The sequence below is a fragment of the Panthera leo genome, chromosome B3 (assembly GCF_018350215.1).
Source record: "Panthera leo isolate Ple1 chromosome B3, P.leo_Ple1_pat1.1, whole genome shotgun sequence".
In the NCBI taxonomy this organism is placed as follows: Eukaryota; Metazoa; Chordata; class Mammalia; order Carnivora; family Felidae; genus Panthera; species Panthera leo.
The window spans coordinates 121915098-121939935 of NC_056684.1; the positions used below are offsets into that span (position 1 = coordinate 121915098).

The 24838-nt window shown below is 47.8% G+C and overlaps 1 protein-coding gene across 3 annotated transcripts in view; it reads left to right on the forward strand.

The window, feature by feature from the left end:
- The window catches only part of ADCK1 (aarF domain containing kinase 1), a 121664-nt gene that overhangs the window by 80120 nt on the left and 16706 nt on the right, over positions 1 to 24838 (forward strand). For all 3 annotated transcript variants that reach the window (XM_042943948.1, XM_042943949.1, XM_042943950.1), the window contains 2 exons: positions 9586 to 9744; positions 18204 to 18320. In XM_042943948.1, the coding sequence (XP_042799882.1) occupies positions 9586 to 9744; positions 18204 to 18320 (276 nt within the window). The remainder of the gene's footprint in view (positions 1 to 9585; positions 9745 to 18203; positions 18321 to 24838) is intronic.

Sequence of the window (24838 nt, forward strand, 5' to 3'; positions counted from 1 at the left end):
GAGGTGCTTCACTGAGGCGCCGGTGAGATAGCCAGGTGGGGGAAGGATAGCCCAGCCTGTGCCGAGGCCTGAGTCTCGGAGAAACAGGGTGTGCTTAGAGGAGAACTTGAGCTGGTTCAGGTGATGTGTCTGGGAATGGTTACAGATGGGGCTGAGGAGGTCGACAGGACAGCACGGAGGGCCTTATGTTGCAGGCGAAGGCATAGAACAGTATACGCAGCAAGCATGGAACTGCTATGGAACTGAGCAGATCTGATTCTCTGCTGTAGTCTGTGGGGAACCACTCAAGAAATTTAAATCAGGGTAATGTCACGATCCGATGTACATTAGAAACAAGAGTCTGTTGGCAGTTTGGAGGATATACTGGCAGGCAGGCAGACTGCAGCCAGGGAGACTAACGGAGGGGCTGCTGTACTGGTTGGAACCAGAAATACTGTTGTGAACCAAGGCAGGGGAATGGGAGTGAAGGGGAGGGATGGGCTCGAGGGACAGACTCATCAGGACTTTGTGACCAGCTTTACATGGGGTGGTAGCAAATACTGGCATGAATGAAAAGGAGGAGAATAAAACAAATTGTACGTTTCTGGCTTAAATGATTAAATATGGATGCCTTTAACCAGTGTATCCATCAGGGTCCAGTCGGGAGGAAAGAAAATTGATCTAGGTATTTCCAACAGAGGGAATTTAAAACAGAAAATGGGCTGGGGCGCCTGTGTGGCTTAGTCCGTTAAGCGACTGACTTTGGCTCAGGTCATGATCTCACGGTTTGTGGGTTTGAGCCCTGCGTCAGGTTCTGTGCTGACAGCTCAGGGCCTGGAGCCTGCTTTGGATTCTGTGTCTCCCTCTCTGCCCCTCCCTTGCTCATGCTCTCTCTCTCTCTCTCCCAAAAATAAATAAAATTAAAAAACAAAACAAAACAGAAAATGGGGCTCCCAGGGGATGGAATTGCAGAGAAGACAAATGGGATGGTGAAACAGTTACCAACTGCAGGAAGCCTCTGCCACCCTCATGGTGGAGGGACAAGGAGAAGAGATGGTTCTCTGGACCCCAGGAGCTGGGGCCACCCAGTGGAGCTGGCCCACAATGAGCCGGTCCTCTGGGAGGCCGATCACAGCCGTAGGGCCCATCACCTGGGAGGTGGAGCCACAGGCCCTGCCTCAGCATTTTGCCAGTGTTGCCCCATCTGGCCAAGCCTAGATGGAAGCCAGTTAGCAAGGGAGCCTGGGAAATGCAGTTTCTTATGAGATCAGTAGCGTCAGGATGACCTCAGAACAAGGGAGGACGGGTGGTGGAACCACCGTGAGGTGTAAGATACTGTGGTCAGGAGATTGGATGGGGATCGCTCTGCTGGTCTGCATTCAGGATGGAAATAGAGATGTAGGATTTAACAGCAGGGACGCTCATGGTAGGTAGCTGAATATGGGGGAGTAGTTGAGGTCACTTAGGAAGGTCAGGCAAAGAGAAGAGGAGAGGGCAAGGGAAGAGCTGTGAGGAACACCGTCATGGGGGGTGTATACCCAGGAAGATAAGCCCCCGCAGGAATGGAGAGGGCAAGGCCAGAGAGATTGAAGGAGGACCAGGACTGAGCAGTGCTGCTACATGCAATGGAAACCATTCAAGAAGAGAGTTAGAAAACAGCAGCTTAAAACAATGGTCGTGTGCTTTGCTCATGAATCTGCAGTCGGGTAGGGTTGGTAGAGAGACTCACCAGTGTTTCATGCGGTGCCAGTGAGGGGGCCTGGCTGATGATCTGCTTCCACGTGGCTCACTCACATGGCTGGCAGCTCAGTGGGGGCTGTGGGCAGGGCCTTGGGTCCTTCCAAGTAGGCCTTCCTGTGGCTGTTTGGGCTTCCTCACAGCATGGTGGCTGGGTTCAAAGAGCAAGTGTCCCACGAGAATAAGGCTGAAAGCACAGGACACTTTTATGACCTAGCCTAGCACTACTTCTTCCTTACTCTGTTGGTAAGAACAAGAGTCATAAAAGCCCCCTCTGCGCGACCAGGTTCTAGAAGAGCATCAGAGTGGGAGATATTGTTGCAGCCATTTGGGGAAATACAGTCTGCCAGTATTACTCAGTGCTGTCAAATTGGAGATAAAATTAGTAAAGCTCTGGAAAGGGCCTTTCGGATTTGGTTATTGGGAGTCCTGTGGAGGGAGCAAGGAGAATGGGGTGAAGGGGTGGGAGAAAACTGAGGCCCCAGGTAGTGGAGACGGTTGATGTAGAACACTCTTCTCAGATGTGGCCATGACACTGGGGAGGACCATGTTGTGCTTAGAGCAAAGCACAGGATTAGAGGCGGGGACTGGAGCAGGCTGTTGCTGATGGGGAGGGTGGCCATGGAGTGTGGGGGGACTGGAGATCTAGGAAAGAGAAGTAACTGACAGATCTGATTCTGGGGGCGACTCTCGGGGTTCGGCTCTAAGGACGTGGGTGGAAGCATTAGCCCCAATCAGCCTAGATTGAAACTAGAGGAAGATGGTGAGGCTGCACACAGATGAGTGTGTGGGGCAGAGGGGGATGATGGAGGGAAAGTGGGCAGCTGAGTTGTACCAGCCTGATAGCCTCTATTTTTTTCGCTGCAGTAGGAGGCAAGACCATCTGCTGAGAATGAGGGGGTAGGAGGTGGCATCAGAGGCCCAGGGTGGGGGTGAAGGTTTGGAATAGCTGCTTTGTGTGATGGAAAAGGGAGCTGACCAGGGCTTGGGAGCAGGGTTCCCGAGTGGCACTGGGCATCCATCTGGAAACCCAAGTTTTCTGGGGCACCTGTCAGTGGATACGGAAGAGCCATACTTGGGAGTAAACTGGGAGTCTCGGAGCATCCTTGGGTGTCCTGGGACCCAGCAGCCACTCCTGTCCCCAGTGGTGCCATCAGGACCCACTTGGTTTAGGAGAACCGCTGCTGGCATTTCTGTAATCAGAGCCTCATTCTCTAAGTAACGGTGGCTGTCAGGTCAATAGCAATAATAGCGGCAATAAAGATTTGGCATCCTCCTCCTGGAGATAAGCATCAGATGCTTTTCTTGGGAAGTACAGCCTGACAACTGTGTCCAGAGTACACACAGAGTGGCTCATGCACAGTGACCGAGGCAGTGCTGGGGCTGGGGTCACAAGGCTGATCAGAGATCTATACTCATCGCCTTTAGAAGAGAAGCCAGAGACAAGGTGACCTCTGTCCAACATCAGTGTTCACAGCAGCACCAGGGGCACTGCCTTCTCACTGGGCTTGGTCTCTGGTGGAAAAGTGTCCTACCTGGCCTCACCCTTCTCTGTAAAACTAAGAAGAGCCTAACTGGAAAGCTCATTTCATTTTATATTTAGGAATGAAAACCCCAGAAAGGTTGTCGTGTGTGTTAGCAGGAGAAGAATGATTTCTGGGGGGCATTAAGGTGACCTTAGCCACCAGAAACTTGGAGACAAGGGAGAGGAAAAACGTAGCCTTCTGGTGCTTTCTTTTATGACCACTGCGGGTATTTTGTGTCCTCATGCTTCCCTCTCGCTGCACACTATTGTCCCTCTCTCCTCTCCAACCCTATGATTCCTCACAGCATGGTCTTGAGATGAAGATAATCTGACCAGAGTAATTCATAGTAAGGAGAGAGTGACTAATAGGCTTAACCTTTGAATATGTGCAGTGTAAGAAGTGAACTTGTAAATCTAAATTAATGTCTGCTATAAGGACAGGTTTGGGAGTGAGGTTTTTGAGAGTGAGGAGGTGGGGGGGCTACTACCAGTTGTATCAATTAAGATGCTTTTGGCTGCAAGTACCAGAAAAATCCAATTAAAAGTGGTGTAAATGATAGTAGCCTGTATCATATCACATTCCAAGACAGCCAGAGATAGTGTTGACTGTTCCAAGGTTGACTGATCCAGCACAGCACTGTGTTTTTTAAATAATTTATTATTATTGTTATTAAAATTAAATTAAATCCAAGTTAATTAACATATAGTGTAATAATGATTTCAGGAATAGAATTCAGTGATTCATCACTTACATATAATACCCATTGCTCATCCCAACAAGTGCCCTCCTTAATGCCCATCACCCATTTAGCCCATCCACCCACCCACACTCCACCAGCAGCCCTTTTCACTGTGGTTTTTAAGGACCCAGGTTCCTTTTGTCTTCTACTTTGCCATCTCCACATCCTGGCTTGTCCTTCTAAGGTAGTGCTCCTCATGGTCCCAAAATAGCTGCAGCAGTTCCTGCTATTACAAGTAGGTAACATCCCGTGCCAAAGAGGGCCTGTTTCTTCCTTCATATTCCTTATCAAAAAAGAGCCCCTCAATAGAATTTCCTTCATATCTCATTGGCCAGAAGTAGGCCACATGCCCAAGTCTAAATCAATCTTGGCAAGAGATGTAAGAGACCTGATCATGATTCACCTTCTCCGACTGAGACCTGCCTTTCTTGGGGGACATGAAAGATGCACAAAATTGGGGTTCTGTTAGCCAGAAAGGTGAGGGAAATGGCTTTTGGGTTGGCACCTAGTAGCATAGGTGACCTTAGTGTTTTGTATCTCCTGCGAACCTGGCACTTTTCTTGGGGAAGGGGATGGTCTCTCAGGTAGACTGTTGAATGGTGGCAGCCAAGTGGAAGCCGACTCTCAGTGAATGGTGTTTGATGAACCTAATGGTGTTGGTGACTTTGCACAAAAGACAAAGGCACAGCCAAGGGTGTTTTTCAGCTTTGTCATTATCATCTGATATTGTCCCTTTAATAGTTGGGGCACCTCTACTTCTAGATGCACGGCCAGTGACTCTTATTGATTTGAGTGGCTGTCCAGAGCCAGACTCATTGGGCCCAGAGATTGGAACAATGATTCAGCAGGCAGGGGTGAACTGACACGGCAGAGTCTGTTCGGCTGCTGGCCGGCTGGCTTTGCAGCAGCTCTTGGCCACCCACAGGAGCAGGGAGCTCAGCAGGCTGGACCTCACTGCCGTTCTCACTGTTAGAGACACGGCAGGACTCAGAGGACGTGTGAGCTGGTGGTAAAACCATAATACCCAGGTCCCAGTAGCAGCACCCCGTATCACTCCCTGTTGTCTCGTAAGCTTCTGAAATTGATGATGAATACTCTCGTGCTCTGTCACTCTCTAAAGAGTCTAAGTCCTGTCCCCAAGGTGCTGTGCCACACAGGGGTGGGACTCTGGTCTGAGCACCAGAATCCACTGTTTGATATCCTCTGGCCCATCCCAAGGGCCTCTAAAAATAAAGACCCGTGACGGTCATGTTTTTGACTTTTTTTGAACAACATTTTCAGTGCATGCTGTCTGTCATCTTGTTTCTTTTCTGAATGTGTTGATTGAACAGTGGGTGGCTAGGTAATGTTTGTGTTGGCACAGACTCCCAATAGCTGATTTTATTTTCTATAAAATACATTAAAAAACCCCCAGAGATAGACTATCCCATGGAAACTTCTCTTCACCCTATCATTCTCTTTTCTAAATCTGTGCACTTTAATAACTTATCAGAACAAAGATAAACCCTGTGAATGGCAAGCTATTTACATCACTCTGAATTGATTTTCGATCCTTGTCGAACATGCATTTTTTACCAGTTCAGATCCGTGCAGGCGTTCTATTTAGTGTGCTGTTTTCCCATAAAGCGTTATTCCTTTTATAAGATATAATAACTTAATAATAGTCGTTCTTATTTCAGTTGGTTTTAACAGTTCACAACAGTTCTTTTTATGCCTTATCTCAAGCTTCCTATTGTATTGTCCTGTATTGTATTGCATGAGTCAGGCCTGCATAAAGAAAAGAGTGAAAAAAGCCTGGGTCCAAGTCCTGCATTTGAAATTACAAGCTATGTGACCTTGAGAAATTCTTTAACCTCCTGGAACTGCCTTCTTTCTCTGTAAAATGGGCAAGAAGAGGATTAAATGAGAGCATGTATAGAAAGTGCCTCGTAGCACAGTGCCTGGCATGGGGTAGTCACTAAATAATGATAATTTCCATTTTTTTTGTTGTTATAACTGGCAATCGGTAGTTTTCAAACTTTGATGTGACTTTCAGTTTTTCCATTATATTTCTGTGTGGCTCACAATTGATTTTTCTTCCTGTGAGCCAATGACCCTATAGGAAAATAATTTCATTATTCCACCTTGAAGGAAATATTAATGGTTGAACATACCTCGATTGATTCATAAGGTTTCAAATCACGTAGAAGATTCTCAGGCATTCCAAAATTGTGTTTACCGAAAATTCAGAGGTAATCCCTCTTCCCACCAAAACCTCAGAAATAGAAAAATTTGATGTATTTGAATAACGCATATGTGAACATATTATTCTCTGGGGAGAGGACAAACCCTTTGAAATGTTCATTTGTTCATTCATTTATTCACTCATTCACGTGAATATTCAATAAACATCTGCTGAGTATTGAGAACATGCTAGGCACTGGTGGAGACATTGGCTTTTGGAAGAATTTTATGGAGAAGATACATCTTGGGAGAAAACTCAAAAAAGCCAAATTGATAACAACACCTGTTTTATTTTAGTTGGCTGCAGCTGTTGTCAAAAAGGGAAAACTTCAACCAATCTACTTAGGGCAGGCTCTTAGGAAAGAAATTGAATGAAAACAGAAGGTGAAACTGTTTTGTTTTATTCTCCTCAGCCATGAAAAGTCTAAAATGGCAGCAACCCAAGCCATTTTAGATTTGGACCACATGACTGACCCATCTCCCCACCCCCTTGAAGTTCAAGGGGTTGGTAACTCCCCTCGATTATGTACAAAATTATGTGAGTATGTACATCTTCTGGGCTTCATAGCCAGCATCACATTTTCAAGTTGTTAAACTTACTCTAAAGGGGATGGTATCCTTTTATCAAGCTGTGAGCCACTAACTTCCATTCAAATAGACTCTCTTGTTTTATGTTAACCAAGGGAGTGACTCACCCACTATGCATGCAATGCTTTAGAAACCAGCTTTATAAGTACTGTAAAGTTTTTTGGGTTACAAATTGGTTTACTGATTATCTATTAGCAATTAATATCAATCAATAAAGTCTTTGCTTTTATGATTAATGACATTAGGTATTTATAACCAATTGTACTAGTAATGCCTAATTATATAATGATTAGTAACAGAAAAATCTTTAAAATGCCTTTCAATGCTCTTTGGATATTAATGATGGTTTAAAATGTCACAAATAACAGTGACCATACAATAAATGATGAGGATTTATGGTTTGGCCAGAAGCTTCATCCCCAGGTAGAGACCCCACTAGGGTACATGTAGCTCCCTGTGTATGCCCATGTCTGGCCCAGGGTAACTGCCTGGGAGGTAATCAGTAAATACTGATCAAACAAATGACTGAGTCCCATTGTGGTTCCTTTCCTTGGCCCTCCTGGGTGAGAACTTCTGGAACTTAGGCTGGAGCAAAATGTCCAAGAGGTTTCTCCCTGAACTTGGAGCCCAGAGAGTGGAATTCAGGTGCTTCAGCTGACAGGTGTGGACTGGACAAGTGCTTCTGTTTCCTGTGCACCAGCTCTGCCTCCCCATTGGTGGCAGCTGAGGGCTGTCTGAGGGCATGGCGAAGAGAGGCGGTGCCCCGGGGACTGCTGCTCCCTGTGCTGGGCTCTGACACATGCAGTATGGGCTTCACTCTTGCCACCTCTCCTTCCTAGCTCTGTGTGACTCAAACAGAAACAAAACATAAACTAAATCAATTATCATAAGGTCACAGGTCTAGCTCATGAAAGACTAGACAAGACTTAAAAGAAATTAGACTGCAGCAGAATGTAATTAAAAAGGGTTTTGATAGGAATTGAGTGTAATAACTCTGAGTGGTGATTCCTTTAGAATGGCATCTGGTACATCATCTGGGACATAGGGTTTAAAAACAAAGCCGTAAATGCCTTGTAGTTAATGGCCCTGCTTTAGATCTCTTTCTTTTGTATTGTGTGTACCTATAACCGTGCTGGGCATGATACAGACCAGGACAAAAGGAAGCATATGACAAGCTTCATAGTTGGGGCTCAGTGAGTCCTTATGGATAGATGGGATGGCGTCTTAGTCTGTTCAGGCTGCTATAACAAAATACTATAGACTAGGTGACTTAAATAACATTTATTTTTCATAGTTCTGGAGGTTGGAAGTCTATGATCAAGGTGCTGGTTAATTTAGTTCCTGGTGAGGATTTTCTGGCTTGAAGAGAACCACTTTCTCTCTGTGCCCCCACGTGGAAGAGCGCTCTGTCTCTTCCTCTTCTTATCAGGCACTAATCCCATCATAGGGGCCCTGCCCTCATGACCTCATCTAAACCTAATTACCTCCTTGAGGCTCCATCACCAAACACCATCTCTTGGGGGTTAGGACTTCAACATTAATTTTGGGAGGGGGATACAGACATTCAGTCCACAAAAGATGGGGTAGGTCTCTTGGTACCAATGGGCCCATGGTTTTCTAATTCTTGCTCATTGCTGTTTGGTATAACCATGGGGTAGAGATGGGTATTCTCAGAGAACTTAGACTATAATTCATGTCAAGAATTTCTGGGAGGATTGATCACTTTGAACACTGACAGGAAGGCTTATAGTAGAACAGGAGAGTTGCCTTCTGTGTTTCTCTTGGGGAATACTGAAACATCTCCCATGTTCCTGGCCTCCCCCTTGTCACCTACTGCAGAGCCATCATCCATGAACTTTCTAGATCATCTTAAATCTAGAGCCCCAGTGTGCAGCAGCCTCAGAACTGAGTCCCAGACCATGGAGGGGACATGGCATACTCTACAGATATCACTGGGCTCCTGTTCTCTGCCAGGGTTGTTTAATTTCATATTACTAAACTGATAAATGCCCTGTAAGTCCACTAAAATCCCACTTTTCATCGTGTTCTCACTCAAGAATCCAAAGGTGGCCAAATTGCCAGAAACCTGAGCTTTTTGTCCTAGTAGTCACATCCCTTGTCTCTTACTCCTCTTGTCTTGTCCAGCCTTGTTTTCTTATTGCAGTGTACTTTTTATCAAGAAATATTCTAGACAAGGGAAAAGTATAAAAAAAATCACATTATAAATGCTCGTGTATTCACTGCTCAGCTTAAGAAATAACAAAATGCCACACAGTTGCAGCACCCTCCCTGCCCTTTGTAAACAGGACCATGAGGGACAAGTCTGGGAGCAGCAAAGGCTGAAGGCAGCAGTTCAGTAAGTGAGGAAGAGCAAGGGTTTGGGGGCGAGGTCGACTCAAGTGGAGTCCTGACTCGGTGCCTCCTTGCTGGGCGAATTTGGGACAGTCCTATAAACTCTCAGAGCCTTGACTTGTTTGTTTATAAAATGGGGATAAGTGCATATGGTTGACGCCCAGAGTTGTGAAGACCAAATGGAGTCACGGTCTAAGCGCTCAGCCCAGCACTGGGCATGCGGGGAGGGCTTGGCACATGGGAGTCGTGGCTGCTGGCAGCTGTTGGGCTTTTATCCTCTTGGATTTGAACTACAGAGATGGGCCCCTGGGGAGCAGGGAGGCCTTACTTCAGAGGAGGCCTGGGGAGCTGTTTCTGCCTGGACCCAGGCGGGAGGGCAGGGACCCGAGCTTCTGTGGTGGGTGCCGTGGGCTGACTGACGGGGTGTTTGGTGCATTTCAGGTGCTCGTCCTGGCTGTGAAGCAGCTGTTTCCAGAGTTTGAATTCATGTGGCTGGTGGACGAGGCCAAGAAGAACCTGCCTTTGGAGCTGGATTTCCTCAACGAAGGGAGGAATGCTGAGAGAGTGGCCCAAATGCTCAAGCACATTGACTTCTTAAAGGTGGGAGGGGCAGGGCAGTGGAGGCAAGGTGGTCTGGTGAGAGAGCACAGGGAAGGCCTGTCCCTGCCCTGAACACTCCCCCTGCAGGACATGAGTGGGGATGCCCCCTTCCTGAGTCTTCTTTCTGAGGATGGATGATTTGTCCCTAGCGTTGCTCCTTAAAGCTCTTGAAGGTAGCATTACAAAGAAATGCCAAATGTGATCGTTGGCCTGTCAGTCAAACAGATGTTTATTGAATGATTGGCAATTCTGAGACATTGAGTGCTACCCAAGGGCCTGTAAGCTCGGTCTCTGCCTCCGTGAAGCATGGGCTGCTGCTGCTGCTGATGGTAGCTAACGCAGCTGAGCTCTGGCGCTGTTCCTACCATTATATGTATATTACCTCGCTTAATATAGTCAGTTCTGTTATAATACAACTTATGTTTTCCTAGAAATCTCCACAGGATGCAAAAATCACACAACAGAAACCACAGGGCTTCTTGGGGGGAAAATAGGGCTAAGCTTACCACAGTGCCAACAGCCACATGAAAAGGAATTCAGCATCACTTGTCATCAGGGAAATGCAAACCAAAGCCACACTGAGGTATCACCATGTACCAGTCAGAATGGCTAGAGTCAAAAAGACAAGAAATAACAAGTGTTGGTGAAGATGTGGAGAAAAAGGAACCCTCGTGCACATTTAGTGGGAATGTAAATTGGTGCAGCCACTGTGGCAAACACTTTTGGAAGTTCCTCAAAAAACTAAAAACAGAACTAACATATGATCTAGTAATTCCACTACTGGCTATTTACCCAAAGAAAAAGCCCACTAAGTTTGAAATGTGTTTATTGCAGCATTATTTACAGAAGCGAAGATGTAGAAGCAGGCCAAATGTCCATCCACAGATGAATGGATAAAGATGTGATACATGTATATGTACGGTACTTACATATATATATAGTCAGTATATAATATTACCAAATGATATATATACACACACACATCTATAATATTCCATTGTATATATTATATACATTCCACAATATATATTATGTATATATAATATATATGTTATATATAATGGAATATATATACTATTATATATAATGATATTATATAATGTATAATACTATTATATATATACCATTATATATATTATATACATTCCACAATATATATTATGTATATATAATATATATATTATATATAATGGAATATATATATACTATTATATATAATGATATTATATAATGTATACTATTATATATACCATTATATATAATATATATAATCCATTATATATATTATATACATTCCACAATATATATTATGTATATATATAATATATATAATATAACACATAATATATATACTATATACTGAAATATATATAATATATATGCCATTATATATTATATATATATTCTAGTATGTATATTACATATATTTCAGTATATATTATATATTATACATATCCCAATATATATAATGGAATATTATTCAGCCACAAAAAAGAACGAGATCTTTCCATTTGCATCAACTTGGATGGACTAGAGTATGTAGTGCTAAGTGAAATAAGTCAGAGAAAGACAAACAGCATATGATTTCACTCATGTGGAATTTAAGAAACAAAACAAATAAACAAAAGAAGACAAAACAGGCTGAAATACAGAGAAAAAGTTGGTGGTTGCCAAAGGGGGGATGCGGGTGGGGGGATGGGTGAAATTGATAAATGGGATTAAGAGTACACTTATTGTGATGAGCACTGAGTAATGTATAGAATTGTTGAATCACCCACCTGAAACTAATAGAACGTTGTATGTTAATTACACGTCAGTAAAAAAAAATAACAAAAAGAGACAATTCGCAAAAGAGAAAATGCACATTTTAAGAAATGTCACCGGTGACCCAGAAAATAAAAGAAGGTAGGAGCCTAGTGAAAGCAGTAGTGTAGTTTTTGCACACATTAAATGGCTGAGAAGTACGTAAGGCAGCAGAACAAGGGCCTCTACCTTGATGTCTGCTTGTGAAACTGGGCATCAGAGGAGTTGTTGGAGTGTTGTTCTGAGGTGTGGACGGAGGGTCGTCTGAAACCGGATGGAAAGTGATGATGGCGGGTGTATGCACGTGGCGACATTTAGGTGTGCGTCTGTGTGTGTTGTGTGTGCCCATGTCGTGCAGTTCAGCTGAAGCAGTTTCCTGAGGTCATACGTGCTTCCTGTGGATGACAGCCCATAGAAGCAAGTGCAAAATTTGGATTAGGATCAAACTGACCCCTGGTAGATCAGTCACGTTGGAAAAAGTTTGTGTTTTCAACTACTGTAGAACTGCCTATATGGTGACAGAAGACTCCTCCTGAGGGAAATGATATCGAGTGATACGAAGTAGCAGCTCTGTACGAGGTCCACTGGTAAGTGTTCTAGAGATTTAGGAGAGGGGACTCCTGTGGTAGGGAGTAGGGTAGGGTAGGGAAGGCTCTGCCGAGGAGGTTGCCACTGGCGCTGTCCTTTGAGGACTGGCCTGATGGTCCCCACGGGCTCCATGGGGGTTGGGATGAGAGAGATGCACGTCACCGCCACTGTTCTTAGAACGCGTTAGGTCTGTGGCGGGGTGTGGACCCGTTTACCCAGGGGCTCCTCTTCATGGTGCAGGGGCCGGGCCCCTCTGGTAGTCTGTATAGAGAGCTTGGCTTTCAACTCTTTGAAGAAATCAGGCCCTTCTCTCTTCACTCAGGAAGCGTGGAGCAGATGGGAAGGGAGGTCACAGAGCCTTTAGGAGCTCCAGGTGCTTGTTCCAGAGCAAGCAGTCAAGCAATGCTCTTTTGGGGAGGAGGGTGTTTCAGTGCATTGAATGGGAAGGTCTTTTGCTCTGGACTAAAGCATTCGTGGCTTCTGAAGACATCCGAAGAAATGGAGGTAGTGTTTATACTTCTATCCAGATTAATTAACAGAGATGGGGAGACTGAGGGTGTGTTTCTACTAGCCACCTGAGAATCCTGAAGCTCAGCTCATGGGAGGGAAAGCTGCAACTGTGGGTCAATGTAGTGTCTTGACACTGATTTTGGTGAAAGATGTAGCCATTGGCAAAGTTTGACTCTGAGTGAGTTGAGAGCCAGGTCTGTCTAAATGCCTGCTGGACGCTTGACTGGTTTTTCCTTGTAAACCTGCATGTACAGACCCTCTTGTGCCTGTAAATCCAGATGTGCAGACTAGATCTGGTAATCCTGCCCCAGCCTTGAAGTTCAAGCCACCAATAAAATAAAAACCTGGCTCTCTTAGACAAGGAGTGAGACTAATTAGCATAGTGCTGTGGAGTCTAAACTATGTTTGCTTCTACTTGCATATCCCGTTCCTTCCTTCCTTTATCTCACATTTCCTGAGCTTGTTGCTCTGCTAGGAGCTAGGGGTCCCTGGATGAGTAGGAGAGGGTTTGGCTTCTACCTGAGCAAACTTCCCATCTAGCGGGGACAAACACACTGTTGCCACAGTGCAGGTCTGTGCCATGCACATAGGTACATACTGTGGCAGAGACTTTGCTGTGTTTCTGTGGATGCCCAAGAGCAAGTACTTAATTCTACTCGGGATAAAGGAGCTCAGAGCGGGGTTCCAAGAAGTGTTGATTGTACACAGGGATAGGCAGTCCTTACTAAATGTTTCTTCTGCTGCCCTGAACACTTTGCAGGTACCATGACATTGAATCCTGCCAGCAGCCATCATCCCCTTTTACAGATGGCAGTCTTAGAGTAGAGGGGCTAGGGCTACAACCCAGATTTTCTGATTTCATCTCTGGTGCTCGCCTGAGGACATTCTGTTGCCTCTTACCCGGCAGGGGTGCTCCTCAGCACCAGAACTATGAACCTGACAAACAGAACCATCTCCTTCACCGTTCCCATGGAAACAGCAGATCGTCCTCTGGCTGAGGCCAACTAGCGCCTGCCAGACCAAGACATGTAATAATAATAATAACACAAATTTTTGAAATGAGGATGCCAAATGGGTAAATAATTAATGTAACGATTCAACCTGCTGCTTCTAAAACCCACACACTGTTCCTAAGACAATGGTGCTACTAGGGCTCCTGAGTAATTAATTTTGCTTAAACACATAACAAGTGGGAAGCGAATTTTGCACTGTGAACCCAGTTCAGCTCTTAAAACTGGAGATAGATTGCTTTTGCACACTGGCACCCCATCACAACATCTGTGCGTAATTAAGCCTCAGTGAAGAGTTTACCTCTCAGTGTGTGAGGCATCTTCCAGTGGGGTTTAATAACCTCAGCCCCATGCCATAAATCTCGGAGCCTCAGACGAGCTCTGAATGCAAATGTGGTGTCAGGGAGACTGGGAGAGGGCGAGAGGGCAGCCAGGCTGAACGGTCAAGACCAGGGCATTTGTGGATTTGTAGTCAGAGTGTGTGTGTGTTATGGGGAGGGGACAGAGCATGCGGAGAGGTTTGTGACTAACCCAGGGGACAGCTGGGGACAAGGTAGGAGGGAGAAGCCTTATAGCCATGGGGTTTGAGGCCGGAAGACATGAGAGTGCGCCTGCACATGTCAAGGCAGGGTAGGTAAAGTGGTCATCTCCAGAGCAGGGCCACTCCAGGGTTCCTTAGTGCAAGGTTAGGATCCTGCGACTCTCCAGAAGTTGTGGGCAGATCTTGAGGGATGTGTATGCTTTTGGAGAATAATTTCCTACAAATAAAGATTAAGAACCACTGATGTATGATAATTAGTGTGAGTTAATAATTTTCACATGTCTATGCAATGTTAGACACCTTTTTAAAAGTGCTTTGTGTATATTTACTTTTTAAAAAATGTTTATTTTTGAGATACAGAGCACGAGTGGGGGAGCGGCAGAGAGAAAGAGGGAGACACAGAATCCGAAGCAGGCTCCAGGCTCTGAGCTGTCAGCACAGAGCCTGATGTGGGGCTTGAACTCATGAACCGTGAGATCATGACCTGAGGTGAAGTCAGATGCTCAACTGACTGAGTCACCCAGGTGCCCCTATTTACTTTTTAATGTTTGTTTATTTTGAGAGAGAGAGAGGGACAGGGAGGGGCAGAGAGAAGAGGGAGGCCCAGAATCTGAAGCTGGCTTCAGGCTGCTGTCAGCACAGAGCCCGATGTGGGGCTTGAACTCATGAACCATGAGACTGTAACCTGAACTGAAGTCAGAGCTTAACCTACTGAGCCACCCAGGCGCCTCGTATTTGCTCTTTAATCCTTATCTAGCCATACGAGGAAAATGCCATGATTAGCCCCATGTCAATGGTGTGGAGATTAAGGCCCAGAGAGATGAAACCATTTGCCTGAGGTTACACAGCTTCCTGTAAGGGGCAGAGGCAGGTTCTGGATGGAGGCAACCTGGCCCCAGGGCCTGCATGTTAAATCACTGTGCTATTCTGCCTTCATGATAATTCATGGGGCACAATAATTTATTGTGCTGAACTGTCTGTAGTATTAGCTCTTAGCCCTGGTTGTGTATCAGAACCACCTGTGATACTCTACACGACTGTCATATGGCAGCTGATGCTTGTCTAGCAGGTGCTAAGTGTGTGCTGCTGTGTTGAGTGCAGGACTCCACACATGCTAGTGGGAAGTTGGGGATGTTGCTTCAATGTCATCGCCTTTTTTCAGGTAGGAAGCTGGCACTTGGAGAGGTCATGCAATGTACCTGCAGTCACATAGCTTGGAGGTGGCAGAACCAGGGCTCCAGCCTGACGATCTGACTCTGGGTCTGTGCTCTGCTTCCCTGGGCTCCCTCAGGTGATGGGCACTGGCCCAGACAAATTGGGGCCTGCTTCACAGTTGTGTTCACCAAAGCGCAGGAACAAAATAGAAGCGTGAGGTCAGGGCCAGATTATGAGGTTGAGGCCCAAGGTCTTGAGCTGGAATTTTCCATAATCTCTGCCTTCCTTCTTTGGATCAGGACTGGCCCCAGCATGGGGGTATGTGGAGCCCACGGGAGTGGGGCCTATGATCTTTATTAAGGAGATAGATTTTGGATCTAGAGTCCTGATGGCCAGGGTGTGACCCTTGGGCCTCGCTGGCCATGAACCTCCCTAGGTTCAGTTTTGTTTGGAGGAGGTGGTGGGTTCTTCTCATTGCCTCTTTAAAATGATTCTCTTTCATCTTTCCCTACTGTGATGGGAGGAGAAGAGTAAGGCATGGGGATGAAACATTGGTTTTGGGGTGAAGGGAATTTCACCTTACACTTCAAACCCTCCTGCCCACAGGGTAACTTAGGAGCAAGTTGTCTACCTTACATCCCACTGTCCAGCCAAGTTTCTCTTAACTGTGCAGGGAGCAGATCTGCCTTTTGAAGTCCTTTCTGTGGTGTCACCATCAGGGGGCAGTTGCCATCCTCCCTGAACTCTCATGGCAAAACTCTCTACCTCCCGGTTTAGTATTCTGTCTACCTCCCGGTTTGGTATTCTGTCATCTGAGATCTAAGCAGGTGCCACAGAGGGCCATCGTGTTGTCAGACAGGGATGGTTGCATCTGGGGGGAGACCGGGGAGAAAGGTGGAGGCGCGGGGAGTGCAGCCTCCCACTGCCCTTATTAACAAGGCCAGAGTCTCCAGTCTTTGGGTTTTTCTCTTCCATCTGTGGCTCTTTCAAGCTGTTTTCCATGTTGCCCCAGGCGGACCCAGATGGGGGTTTGACCTCATGTCCCTGGAGCCCCTGGTGCCCACTGCCAAGCTTAGGTTTCCAAACAAACCTGGGGAAGAACTTAACCCCAAAATGTGTCCCTTCCCTTTGGAAGCCATGGTCAAGGACAGCAAACTTGCACTCATATTTTTAAAGGTAGCTTTTGAGAAGTGCCAAGCAGGACTGAAATTTCAGTTCACAGTCCTAGAGAATCACAGATTTCTCTAGCCCAGATTTTCAAATGGCCCAAACTGTAGGAAAGTAGCAAACCCAAATGACACCTTGACTTCAGTTGGGACCCTCGTTCCAGGAAGCTCAGGGTGTTTTACTGGTATGCGCAGCCCCCCGTTATCCTCAGAGCTCCTTGCAATGGGGCAGGAACAGTCCTTTGTAAGGAGGAAAACTGAGGCATTGGAGGTTAAGTGGCTGGACTAAGACATGGCAGAGTTAGCAGAAGTAGGAAGGGAAACAGGTTTCTTGACTTGAGCACTGGGGTCTTGCTGCCAGATGAGTTTTGGGGGTCGAGATGAGGGAAGTCCTTATTCCCCAGAACCCTTGAATTAACTGCCCTAGTTTCTTTATTTGTATGTGGAAACGAGCCCATCAAGTTGTTGGGGAAACGTGACATGCTAAATATCCCAGTAATTCCTTCGTCCTGGCATTGGTGGCACTCTTGGCTGTCACTCACTCATATGGCAGCCCAGCAGCCATTGGTGCGGTCTGACCTCCTGCCTAATCCTGGTGAAATCTGTTCTTTTTTTTGGCTATTGGGTGTTCTTAGAGTCCAAGGGAGTTGGAGAGCATATCAATTAGGAATGCATTTGTCTACAGGTAACCAATAGCCCAATTTAGAGTATCGTAAACAAACAAAAAAGATTTATTTTCCTCACATGGCAAGAAGGCTTATAGCAGTTGCCTGCTGATATTGTGTTAGTGGTTTGACCGTGTCAGGGCAGGCATCTCTGATTTTCTTGGACTTTTCCTCATGGTTGCAAGATAGCTGCTGCAGCTCCAGGTATCACATTCACTTTCAAAGTAGGACAGAAGGGTAAGAAGAGCTGCACCATTTACAAACATCCCTTTTTATGAAGAAAATAAAAACCTTCCCAGAGCTTCTAGCAGACCTCCACTCATAAGCCAGAACGGTGTCCTGTGGTCATACTGATTGCAAAGCAAGCAGGGAAAATATTTCATTTTTCCTATCTCTGGGGAAGAGGAGGATTGGGAATAGGTTAGGATCCAGCATTGTCTGCCACAGAAGACCTGTAGGAACAGGCCTGAGAAAACTCAGGACTTCCTTACTGAAAAATTTATCATCCAGTAAAAAAATTTGTTCTTTGGTTAACTCATTCATAAACATATACATATAATATATCCATTGCACAGGTGTAGAAGCTGAGGCAAAGGGATGAGATTCATGTGAGGAGCTTGCAATTGGCCTAGTGAGAGAGGGAAATAGCTTTTAATGCCAACTCTGGCTCAGGTATGGGGGGTTCCACACCTTTTCCCCTAAGTCTCAATTTTACTTTTGGCTCTTAATTGTGTCTGGAGGCACTGAGGAGGGTGGGGAAGCCGTTCTATGGTCCCCAAGCAGGAGGGGTCTCTAATGGAAGGACCAGAGGCCTTGCTGGCAGAGGAGGCAGCCCGGCCTGCCCTCCTGTCTTGGCCCGACCCTCGCTTTCCCCACCTGTTACTGCTCAGGTCCCACTCAGGCTTCGTCTCCTGTTCCTGGCAGGAGCATCTGCCCTTGCCTGGCTCACTGTACCTTTCTGTGGTCCTGGCCCCTAGCTTCTGGCCCGCCAGCCCTTCTGACCTGCTCTTTCCCATTTCAGGTCCCCCGCATTTACTGGGAGCTGTCCACCAAGCGGGTCCTTCTGATGGAGTTTGTGGATGGCGGCCAGGTCAATGACAGAGACTACATGGAGAAGAACAAGATTGATGTCAATGAGGTGAGGTTGAGCTCTCATGGCTGTGGTGCGAGGGACACGGGCTTTGTCGGGGCTGCCCATCGAGGGCAGGTATGTCCCGGTGAGGTCTCACTGCCTTGAAATGGACCTGTTGACCAAAGAATTACAATGTCGCTGAGCACCAAGCACCCTTCCAGGGCGTCCAGTCCAGTCCTCTGCCTTGTCTCCTAAGGTGGGGGTTGGGAGCACACAGTGGGGTGCAGGCACATGCTGAGGCCCCGGTGGTAGCCCCTGCCTGGACAAGTGATTACCATGTGTCTTCTTGGGCCATCTGCACCCCACGGAGCTGAGAGGCCCCAGAGAACAGTGATGTGAAATCTGTGGGACTTACTTCTTCTGCCCCCGTGGGGCGTGGGCACAGCTTCTTCCCACATCCGCCGTCCCCTTTCCCTGCCACTCCCAGGCCTCAAGGGATCAGGCCAGCAGGGGACAGCAGGAGCCAACTGCTTCTACTTCAAAGAGCTATGAGAAAAGTGAGGCTTCTGTCTCCCACCTCGTGCCCTGTTGATCTCAGGGAAAGAAAGCTGGCCAGTGGGGTGGGGACTGTACCCCATTTTCTTCTTCTTGATTGCCATAGGGTCTTACAGGTACGGGTGGAATTGTACTTTTTCAACAGCGCCCATCATTTTTGTAGTCCTTCCTATGAGCTGGGTATGTGGGTTCAGAGGGGACCACACATATTTGCCTTCTTTAAGGAGCTCCCCACCTAGTGTTGCAGTCGGGTGCACAGCTAAATCCTTGCCGCCACCCCGCAGCAGCAGGAGGGGTGTGGGCGAGATCCCAGAGAGCGGCAAGGAGGAAGTGCTGGCCTCTGCTGTGTGTGGGCTTCCCCAACAGGATGAGTAGGGATCTGCGGGGTAGAGGAGTTGGGGGGGGGGGCAGCGATGGCACTGCAAGGAAGGGGAAGGGAATGGTGAAGTTTGGCAGGGTTTCCAGGGAGAAATAGTGGAGGAATAGGGTGGGTGCAGGTAGTGAAGACCTCCGGCAGGACCCCGGAGGTCCTGGGGAGTCACAAAGGGTGTTAAGGATCGTAATGACGTGATCTAGCACTCTGGGTAGGCGAGAGGAGGGAATGGAGAGAGGTGAATGCTCTTCCTTTCCCTACCCCAGGCAACATATGAAGATGAGCCTGTGGTCCCAGTGGTGGTATGGCCCAGAGGAGGAAGCCACGCCCTGGCTCAGCACATGAGCCAGTAGAATGGTAGGAGAGTGTGTGGTTTGGGAGCCCAGGCCTCCGGGTGTCTGTGTGGCCTCTGTCAATGGGGGCAGTGACAGTACCTCCTTCTACGAAGGTTATGAGGACCACACGAGTGCTTAGCATGGTGCCTAGCATGTACTTAGTGCTCTGATTTGGAAGCAAGATTGTTGTTTTCATTCTTTTTAAAAAATTTTTTATTTAAAATTTTTTTATTAAAAAATTTTTTTAATGTTTATTTTTGAGAGAGACAGAGACAGAGACAGAGAGACAGAGTGCATGCAGGGGAAGGGCAGAGAGAAAGGGAGACACAGAATCTGAAGCAGGCTCCAGGCTCTGAGTTGTCAGCACAGAACCCGATGCAGGATTCGAACTTACGAGCCATGAGATCATGACCTGAGCCGAAGTTGGACGCTTAACCACTGAGCCACCCAGGCACCCTGATTGTTGTTTTCATTCTTACCTTTGGGCTCTGCCCTTTCCTCCTTCTTCCTTTTCTCCTTCTTCCTTTCCTCCTTCCTCCTTTATTTCCTTTTGCCATTAATGTTTATTGAATGCCTAACTCCCTGTGCCGGGCCCTTTTCTCTGTTATAAACTTGGGAGGAAGGTCTTAATGTCTTCATTTTGCAGATGAGGAATCAGAGATTCAGAGAGGGGAGGTAACTTTCCCAAGGTCACACAGCTAGTAGAGCTAGGATTGAGACCCAAGTCCCTCTGACTCCACTGTTTTTTAGTTCATAAAAGGAGGGGCTTTTCTGGAAGAGATCTCCCTTTGGGGGCTGGGAAAAGATAAGAAAAGGACTGTTTTAATTGAGCTCTCCACTTTACAGATGGCAGGGAACTCAGAGGAAGGGCAGGTGTCTTTCCCTAGGTCGCTTGGCCAGTAGCACAGCTTGGGTCTTCTGACTGCTTCTGTCACTGTTGCCTTCTAAGGTGGGCCTGGGGAGGGTATTTGGGTCAAGCTCCCGCACAGGAAGGAGGGAGGAGACCTGCTTGCCCATCTCTTCCACTATTGGTTGGGGTGGGGTGGGTCCTGTGTCTAGCCAGGGATCCTCTGCCCACCAGGACCCTCTAGTACAAAGTCTTTGGCTCTAGTGGGGAGGGGAGGGAGATCGCTTCTGGCTTTTCCTGAACAGCTTTAAAGGGAGCAGGGTCTCTGCCTGCTGATCAGGAAAGATGCCAGAGGCCCATGCCTTCCCTTCCCCCACCAGGTTGCTGGCATTTACTTACTGCCAGCTGCAGTGGGATTTTCATTGCAGCAGCACCCCCAAATCCATTAATCTCTTTGGATACAGTGAGTTCAGGGCTGTAATGGTGTTTTATCAGAGGCAGCTTTGATTTTCAAAGACAACTGCAAACAAAGATGTGCTCTGCTATAGTTCTTGCTCTCGTGGCTGAGTGCTGTCCTGGGAGGACAGGCAGCTGGGCTGGAGGTGGCCTGCAGGAGCTGGGCAGGGTGATGCCCTCTGAGAGCCTGGGCTCATCTGCCCCTGCCTCTACCCCTCTTTAATGGCCAGTGTTCTGTGCAGAGCAGACGCTCAGTGGACGTCCTCTGAATTAGTGGAGAACAAATAAGCCGGCCTCATGCCCTGGGTTAGCCTCTGTGAGGCAGGGCTGGGGTAGAGCCGTTGGTGTTTTGTTCTCTGTGGACATGCAGAGTGGGGCAGGCTGATATCAGAGTGATTTGGGGAAAACAACAGCAGTAATAATAATTATAAGCAACTAAGATGTGCCAGGCACGTGACACACATCGTCTCTACTCCTTACAGCTGTCTTGTCAAGGGTGAGATGAGAGACCATAACCCCATTTATGGATGAGAGAGCTAAAGCTCAGAGAGGTCAAATGACTTGTCCAACCTCACACAGCTAGTGGGGACAGAGCCCAGCCGTTTGAACATAGTTCTGTTGGACATCAAAGTCTTTGCTCCTCCACCTTCTCCCTCCCCCTCTCGGGGATTGGCCTGGGGCTGCCGTGGAACCAGGGCCAGCCGGGTGACGGCCGCATCAGTAACTCCTTGGAGAAGGAGGTGCAGAACTGACTGAGAAGCTCTGTCCACCACACCAGCACTATCTGAATGCAACCCTTCTCCCTTTAACTCACGTCAGGCACGGTTTTTTCCATTTCATGTAAACATTCTTCCATTTTTAGAGAGATGAGGAGGAGATAAGCAGTGCGTGAGCAGGGCTGAGCATCGCGCCTGATGTCTGGTTGATGCTCCAAGTTGGTAGTTGATTATTACCATCATGGGGCGCTGTCCTTTCTTCCTTTACCTCCTTATACCATTAGCATTTACCATCCCTGTGCCAGGCCCTTTCTACATTGTAAACTTAGGAGAGACGGCTTAGTGTGTCTGTATTTGCAGGTGAGGAATCGGGAGACCCAGAGAGGGAAGCTCCCAGATCTGGATGGCACACTTCCATCGTTTCCACATGGATTTCCCATGTAATCTCCAGCCAGATAAAGATGCAAATTGTTTCTAGCCCTCTGGCAGGCTCCCTTACCCTCACCAGAATTGCCTTTCTGACTCTGTCACCAGAGGTCACTTCCACTCACCGCTGAAGTTCATATACACGGAATCACACAGTGTAGTCTTTTGTCGTCAGTCACCTGTGGGTCTTTTCTGGAAGCTGTGTTCTCTTCCATTGGTCTATTGGTCCATCCTTGCAATAGTACCACACTGTCTTATTTACTTAATTCCTCAGTCCCCTGCCCCTGGCGTCTGGGGTCTGCGTGATCTGGGAGTCTCTTTGGTATTCTGAGATGATGTCATTAAATACGTCTCCAGAGAACTCAGGCTGGGCAGTGGGTGGTGGCCCATGTGCTCTACTGTGCTGTCACTGACCATCGGTGATATTGGGAGAAGACTGGGGACAGGCCCTACTTTACAGAAAATAATCTGTTGTGTCTCTTACCAAGCAGCATCAGAGCCACAGGCCGCATGGAACACTAGTGGGGGTGAAGGTGTGTGTGTGTTTGTGTGCATGTGGTTTGAAGACTCCACATTCCTGAAGCCTCTTCTAACGGACTTCTGAGGTTCTGAAGTCTCCTGAGGACTGTGGGGCTCCGTGGGCCGGTCCTGGAGTGAAGCCCTCCATAGGACAGCCTGGCTAGGAGTGTTCCTCGGACAGGGAAGTACAAGGGACAGACAGAAGTGATACGGGGCAAACATCTCACTCCATATCCTGGGCACTAGGGTGTTTAGTGGTGTCTCGGCTGCCACAGGCAGGTTCCTCAGCTTGAAGTTGGGGCTCAGGAAGTGGCTGTAGAAGGAATCGCTTTGCAGGTGGATGGGGATGACTCCAGACCCCCAACCGCTTACCGGGTCAGCCCCACTCCACTTTGGAGAGGCCCCTCACCCTGCAGCATCCCAACCTAGCTGAGCCTAGCATGTGACAACCTGAAGACCAGTCTTAGTAGCCAGTATCCGATAGACTCAGGTAGAGAAACACCGGGTTCGGAGGCAGAAGACCTAAGTCCAAGCTCTAGCTCTGCCAGTGGCTTGCTGTGTGACCTTGGACAAATCACTTCCCCTCTCTGGGCCTCAATTTTCTTGTGGAAGGCATTGGATTAGCTGGGCTTGAAGGGTACGCCCCGCTTGAATATTTTACACAGCAGTGATTCCTGGCTTGCTGGGGAGCTAAGACTTCACCCATCTATTTCAGAATCACCAGGGGGAGCTTATTTTACAATACAGATTCCTGCTCCACCCCAGATTTATTCCAGAATCTGGAGTGGAAAGGGTTGCAAGAATCCGCGTTTTAGTAAACTTCAGGTGGTTCAGATGCTGACTAGAGCCCAGCAGCCACCCGCCACCCGCCACCAGGCCAGCCTCCAGGCACAAGGCAGCCTGCCCAGGTGTGCTCACTCACCTGGCGAGCATGAGGCCTTGGGGGGCCAGCAGCCTGAAGAGGCCCTCTTTTGTTTTAGTCTCTGCACTCGGAAACAGCACATTACCGAGGGCCTGACCTGCTGATCATATTTGCCAGTCACATTAAGAGCTGGTGACAGTGACTGTCATTGATTTTATTAAAAGTAAAGGTCGAGCAGGAGCATGCTTTCCTAGGCTGGATGGAGCCTCCTCAAACCAAAGGACGACTATTGATTGCAGACCTTTTATCGAAGGTTAATTGGATTTCAGTGAGTGTGTGTTTAAGACTCTGCCTGGGCTGAGGCTCAATTGAATTTGTGTGAAATTAGCTGAGAGAAAGGTGACAAAGTTGGGAGGTTGGGGGTGGTGGGGATGGGGCGTGGGGGCCCGGCAAGCAGATGTCTTCTGTCTGCCAGGAGTGGAGGTGGGTGCAGGGATGGGGGGCTTGCAAGAGATGCCTGGGAGCCAGCTGGGGGAAGAGGGCAGGAGGCTCCCAGTGCTCATTTTGTTGACTTCGATTCAGTCCTCTGTCCTTGGGATGGCCCTCTGGGTATGTTGTGTGGCCCCCAGAGCCTGTCTTTTTGCCTCTCCGGAAAGTAAATCTTGCCTTGAGTCAAAGGTGGCGGGGTGGGTCGGGATCTGGGGTTCAGCTCTCTGGAAGCCTTCCCACAAATCCTCCTTTTTCAAGACCCCCCAACTCCTGTTTACAGAGGTGTCAGGGGCCCTCAGTCGCTGAGCCTCTGTGGGCTTGGGGCAGACATCAAGTGCCCCCCTTGCCAGCTTAGGGTCCCTTGTTGTACTAAGCCCGTTCTCAGTAGCTGTCTGCTCCCCCTCTGGCAGCACAGTCTTGCTCATCTCCTTTTCTCTGCCCTGTTGTTGGGGGCTCTTTTTATGGTTTCTGTTAGTCATTTTAGTGGGGTTGGGGATGGAGTGGAGTCAGTGCACGGATTCAGTCTGCCACATTTAGCCAGAACCCCTGGCCGTGCTTCTTCCTTCCAGCAGTTTTAAAACCCATCCCCTGTCATGCTGGGAGCCGTGAAAGGGTCTCAGCTGTGTCTTTCGGCAGACGTGTATCACGCACCTACTGTGTGCAGGCACTGCGCATCGGTGCTGTGCCCAAGGTGGGCACAGCGTGTGGGAGAAGGTGGTGCTGGGTGAGGCCTCACTGAGGCTGGGCACTGTGGTGGGAGGCGCAGAGGGTTTCAAAGTAGCGGCACCCCGGGGTTGTGCCTGGCTCTACCCTTTGTTGGTCAGGTGCCCTTGGGTAAGTTACTTAAACTCTGATTTTCCACCTCTGTGCAGGTGGCGTCACACCGGTACTTACTTCACAGGGTTCTCGTGCAGACTGCAGGCTGTGAAGTTTGTAAAAAAATCATTTATAATTTATGGTATCATTATTCACAGAGGCATGTCTTCCTGAGAATGTTCTTTGCGCC